General features: G+C 40.2%; 1 protein-coding gene across 1 annotated transcript; it reads right to left on the reverse strand.

The window, feature by feature from the left end:
• Positions 1-914: 914 nt before the first annotated feature.
• On the reverse strand, positions 915-2,914 carry LOC137294763 (serine protease inhibitor Cvsi-2-like). Its single transcript, XM_067825873.1, has 4 exons — positions 2,872-2,914; positions 2,113-2,247; positions 1,158-1,281; positions 915-972 (listed from the first exon to the last, which is right to left on the reverse strand). The coding sequence occupies exons 1-4, from the start codon at positions 2,912-2,914 to the stop codon at positions 963-965; spliced, it is 312 nt and encodes a 103-aa protein (XP_067681974.1). The 3' UTR covers positions 915-962.
• Positions 2,915-5,974: the final 3,060 nt, after the last annotated feature.

Raw genomic sequence — 5,974 nt, forward strand, 5'->3', positions numbered from 1 at the left:
ATCGATATCACTACAGTGTGGCATGTAATTACAAACGTCACTCCACTGCACATACAAGGTATGCCGTTATAGCTTTGTGGAACTGAACCATATTGTGTATTCAGATTCATATGTTTCCTATATATCTTGCAAAAGAGTTGTCCAAGTTTGTCATCTAGCCAACACAAATGTATCCTATTTTCAAAGTGATTATCAACATTTTTACATGTTACAATGTTTGTTTTTGAGTCCAACCTGACAGGTTGGCAAGAACACAGATCCGAGCAAACGACTCTATCCACCCCTCAGCGTTTTACATATTACTGACTTTTATCATATACTTAAATCACAATCAAATACGTGTTATGTGGCAGTATCTTTCCTTATTAAACAGTGAATACACAATCCCATTTAGACAATGATGACATGCGACACGTGGCTGAGTGGCCGACTTTGTGTGCTGGCGATTAGCTACCAGACACTAAGAGTGTGGGTTCGAGTCCCTGGTGGAACACAAATAAACCGAATTACTAGAATCGGTACTTTACTGAGAAAGTTTAATGCGAGAACAGCATGCGTCGTTGAACAGTACTACAGTTGCACAATTCTTCAGGTCGAGATTCATTTGAAGCCACTCATCAGAAAGGTTCTTTGTCTTTAATAAGGGAAGAAACGCATTGACACACTGCGAAACAATTTACTGGGGTCGAGTTGTATGTAACACAAGGATGACAATTTCCATCCAGATACATCATGCTCTCTGGACATAATCGTAACACTGCTTGTCCTGTCACGAGACACCAACGTTCATGAGGGGTACGTCCTGAACCCCTTGACTTGACCACCGTCTGCTGTTATCACAGCTCTACACCGCCTTGACAGAGACTCAATAACAAAACAAACAAGTTAACTGAATTATCAGTTTTATTTTACGTGTATACATGTATGGATGCAGATATGGAAACTTCCTTGGGGTTTCTCCTTTATTTCCCTCTGTAAGTAAACAGCCAACTTCCAGTGACAAGTATACAACAAAAACAAACGTCAGATAATCGCACTTAATCACCAGTACACAAAGTCACCCGTCTAACATACGGTAATTTACAATTTACAGACAGATAGATAGATAGATAAATAGATGGAATGACCCGTCCATAATAACGCTACAAGTTACTTACACGCCAGGACCACCAGGACCCGCTGGACCATGTCCACAAAGACAGTGGCCGTCGAAGCAGTGACGTTCTTCATGGGTGTCTCTACACTGACAACTGTCGCAGTCTGCGCGGGCGGAACATGTAGCTGCAATATGAACGTCCCTCTTGATCACAACAGTACAACAGTGATTCCCTACAATTATTCAAACCGTCAGTATCAAGATTTCACAAAATGTACTTTAGCGATTTTGAATTGTGACTTCCACATTTCTCTCCTTGTCTACGTCTTAGGTGCATCATCTCTTCCAAACCACTTCCTAGATCGTGTACACCTGTTATCACACCTTGGTGAGTGGCATTCTCTTCCCACAGAGGTTACTTGTCATATCTTCCTACGAACCTTTGTTCTAATATGGGTTCATATTTCGGGGTTCTCATAAAATACCCTAGCGGCACAAAATGGCAGCAGATTTATCTCCCTTTTTCTGTCCAATCAGAACACGTGTTACATCGACTTAGATTCAACTTGACAAATGCAAGCAATGTGGAGAAACAAATCTGAGTATCGCGCTCGGGAAGAGGTTCTACTTTTCACGATGCATCCGGAAATTACCGAGATCTTGCGAACGATCACTTTTGAAACAAGGTCGCTGATTGCACTACTAAATCTGATTGCCTCCAATCACGAGTCTTGAATACTCGCACCACGAAAGGGTCGTATTGGAACAGAGGTTACGTAGGAAGATGTGACAAGTAACCACTGTGGGAAGAGAATGGGTGACTGGGTGAGAACGATCGCTCACCTTGTGTACGTCTTAGGTGCCTCATCTCTTCCAAACCACTTTCTAAAATCGTGCACACCTGTTATCACACCTTGGTCACTTTTATTATTGTAGATTCGTTCCTAAAGACTACGTTCACGGTAGAAATTTGCGGGATACAGTGATACAGACCGTTGTTTTGTTAATTGGCATACCTGAAAAGCAGGTACCAGCATTGGCTGCAACCAGACAGGTGCATTGTCCATGGGAGCAGGCGAGTCTTGAGGAACTGTCACACGTTACGTGAGTACAGTCACTTTCATCCCTACACCCCTGGCTGGATATCAGACCTGTACGACAGGAACACAATCTCATTTAAGTTCGGGTTACCCCATTCTTTGTACTGGGCACGGCTCACAATTTTGTCAAATGTTACAAGTGAAAAGATGTGCATCTTTTGCAGGTTTGACCCCAGAGGGTTTATTGGGCTACGGTCTCTCACACTGGCACATGTGGCGAGAGTCCTTGTTCAAGACAGGCCTCTGTTCACTCAGTGGTGACATGGTTCCCATAAGGGTGAGCCCGTTATGTGTGACAGTACTGTAAGTCCCCATGGACTTATAGCCCGTGCTTAATATTGTATTGTCCTCTTAATTACTCTATTTTAGCTTGACATGGTAGTTATATTTTCATATCTGTGATAATCTAGTATTTTTACTGTCCTTCTATGGCAGGTGTTTATGTTCTAGATTCATTAATTTTAATATTGATATAAATTAAATTGTTCTCGTCACGATATAGCTGCAATATTGCCGATGTGACGCTAAATATTAACTCACTCACTCAGTAATGCTGCTTTCACATCCAGCTTTGAAAAGGAGCAACACAAAGTAGTCATTGCTGCTGCTGTATAGATTTTAGATGCTAAATCACAACTATCTTAAATATGAATGTCGTTGCTATCGTCTACTCACCAATAAGAGAGCTGACAATGACGAAAAACAGTGTAACTTTCATGGCTGATGGTTGAGCAGATGATTTCAGAGTAATGTCTTCATACAGTTGATCCTTTTATATACATCTTTGACTCTTGATACCGACACCAATCCCGTGAGCCAGAGTCACGATGCTGTGATTCCATGTACAACAGTTGCATGCAAGATTTATCTCCCGGTGGGTGGTTAAGTCATGACTTGCAGATAATGATTTATTTTTTATGCAGCACACATTTTAACGATTCATTTAGTGAGATCTGGTGACCCATTTTTGTCATATTTACAGCTAAAATTAAACGTTTCCACAATTGCATAAACATCACATACAAATGTGTTAGTAGAAACGGTTACAAAAAGGAGTATTATTTGTGTCATACTGAAGGTTATATTTCAGACACCTTAATATTGAAGGCAATACCACAGAGTTGCGTAAAAACACTTATCATGATTAAGAATGAAGAGTGGAAGCATAAGCTTGAAAGCGTTCCATCTTTCAAATCATGAATTGCATTGGAAGATTGATGGCAGTGCAATGGTACGTGATGTGGCGTTCATCTCTTAAATCAGTGTGAAAAAGGAATAGAGAACGGTGTATTTAAAGCATCAGTAAACCTTTCAAAAGGTAGGAGAGCATTTACAAATTTAACACCTTAACTGACAAAACTGACGTTTGATGTAAATGTTTTACCTTTAGCATGTGTTCCCATGGGTAATTCAAGGGAACAATCATTAGTTTGCAACGAGTGCCTCCGTTACGGCATGATACCGAACACATTTGGACAGTGATTACATAACAGAGTCTCGTGACTGTATATCTTTATCAATGTAATGTTCCTCACGTACGAGTTTCTGTCTAATTGGCCATGTTATTATATTGTTAGCTCTTTACATTCTCCCACCTTGCGTTGGGTAAGCATTATGTACTCACTGTGTGCACTGACTCGGCATTCACATGAAGGTACAAGTATGTTTAGCTGTGAAACGTCGTATAAATAATAAATGAGAAGTCGTTGTCCATAACAAATGTCATGCATTCATGTTTGTCCAACTTCTAAATGCCCTTCAAGAACTACATGTCATCGAAATGATGCCTTTGTCCTCTTTTAGTTGATAATCACCAAGAATTCCCTTATTTCAGTTTATTTTATGCTCCTCAAAACACCCTGCTGCAACCTATCCTGTAATTATATCAGGTATTTCAAAGAGAAACACAATTCGTTGGTAGTCTGGCTATTAGGTCCCTGACACATACAATATGTATTCAAATTTATATGCTTAAAGAAACAGGTTATCGAAAAGGAGCCCAACTAGAATGTCTACGTCTTGTGTTAGTGTCTTGCCTCCAAATGTTGCAAATCAAAGAACATGATATGTGTCTCTGTTGTCATTATTCGAGAAGTTAAGAAAGCTTCAAAAAGACTTTGAAAGGTTGATGTGTTAATATGAATCAGACTAAGGCTTTCTGGCTTTCAACTACTGCGTGTTCTGTTCTTACGACAATAAATGCACAGGTAGGACTTGGGTAATCAGTAAGTATATACATCGTGTGACTGATCCGCCACGTCCACCAAGGCTTCTAAACATCAGACTAGCAACGAGTTTAATCAGGAATTCATCATACGTGTCGCGTCATGGCTAGCTCTCATCGATGACTTCTTGTTGGCTCTAGACTCGAATTCACTTGGACGATATTAGTCGTTCTGGCGCTTCTCAAGTCAGTGATCCTACAGAAAATTTAAATTTTCAGCAGCATATTTGAACAAACTCGCACAAGTGACCATACTTTCGATTTGTGATGAACAAACAGCTATTTCACAGGTGTGATAAATCATATGATAACCGTGCCTTTCTTTGGAGCAGAAGGACTAATGTCATTTTAATGTATAATGTATTTTACACTATATTATTCTATAAAAGAAAATTATGCTGAAAAAAAATAACGATTACATTATACAGTAGATTTTCGTTGTACGTCAGAGAGTCATTCTTTGGCTATAGCTCGATAAATGTGTCTCTATTTGCTTCTTGTCTTCGTAATAGCAGCATACATATTCACGATACAACCCCATACTTTGCCGCCCCATCAATTCATTTCGTGTTATAGACTTGTTAAACATACACACTGGGGAATGTGTCTGCAAACCATCAGAACATTGATATGGAGTGTGAACTCCCTGCGGCTGTGACAAGACGATGACTCAAGTGAGCAATTCGGATGTAGAGATTTAGAGCTCGGCTTGTAGCTCTTGCACAGCCTCTTCTCGGGCGATGTTTGGCAGAATTGGTCTGAAGTCTTTGAAGGGCATTTATACTGGCTTCCAGCTTTCGTTAATTCGTTCCACTTGTTACCTTGTTATTGTTTTACCTGTACATATAAATATAGCTCTAAACCGCATTCTGAATCACCCGATGAAGGAGTAAGCATTAACTCCGAAACGTTGTGTTCTCATATAACGAAGTTGATAGCCATAAAAATCTACAGAATTGGTCTGCAGGAAACGATTCCAAGGGCGAGAAATGGTGCTCTGATGAACGTTGAAATGTGGGGCAACTGCAGACTGCAGTTTCAAGGTGGACTGTGACGATGTTTCGATGGGCGGAACTCGTGGCAGTATGATTTCTTTATTTCCGGGCAAAAACGAATAACAAAATTAAACACGTTTGCCTGTTTTAGTGACTGACACCGCCTGCTTACTGGCTCGTACGTTTTCTTTCGTGACTTTCTGGAAGGAATATATATTTGTCATGAGCCCAATAATCTCAAAATCGCTAATCGTAGTGTGGATGAAATGGTACTATTATATGCCAAACGGTTTTCTTTTCTGTCTCCATATTTAATACCCCAAGATGTTACTAGATTTAAACCCTCTCCAATATCACGGCAGTGGTTCTTGGCTCTAGGTTAGAAGCCGAACTACACTGTTAACAATGTGCTCATTCCACAACGTAAACACCGTGTATAACGTGTTGAGATCATTTCAGCTGTTTATCGTTATGTCAGGCCACACGCACTTTCTGTGGCGAGATCGTGATTTGGATTAGTGTTTGTGAAATGTCTGGATAGTTGTCATTTCATTACATA

The sequence above is a fragment of the Haliotis asinina genome, chromosome 8 (genome assembly GCF_037392515.1).
Source record: "Haliotis asinina isolate JCU_RB_2024 chromosome 8, JCU_Hal_asi_v2, whole genome shotgun sequence".
In the NCBI taxonomy this organism is placed as follows: Eukaryota; Metazoa; Mollusca; class Gastropoda; order Lepetellida; family Haliotidae; genus Haliotis; species Haliotis asinina.

Excerpts from the sequence above, each read along its gene's own strand:
- LOC137294763 (XM_067825873.1), bottom strand. The coding sequence starts at position 2,914 with ATGAAAGTTACACTGTTTTTCGTCATTGTCAGCTCTCTTATTG. Across the intron at positions 2,248-2,871 it reads CATTGTCAGCTCTCTTATTG|GTCTGATATCCAGCCAGGGG; the intron begins GTGAGTAGACGA and ends CCTGTCGTACAG. Across the intron at positions 1,282-2,112 it reads TGCTGGTACCTGCTTTTCAG|CTACATGTTCCGCCCGCGCA; the intron begins GTATGCCAATTA and ends TTCATATTGCAG.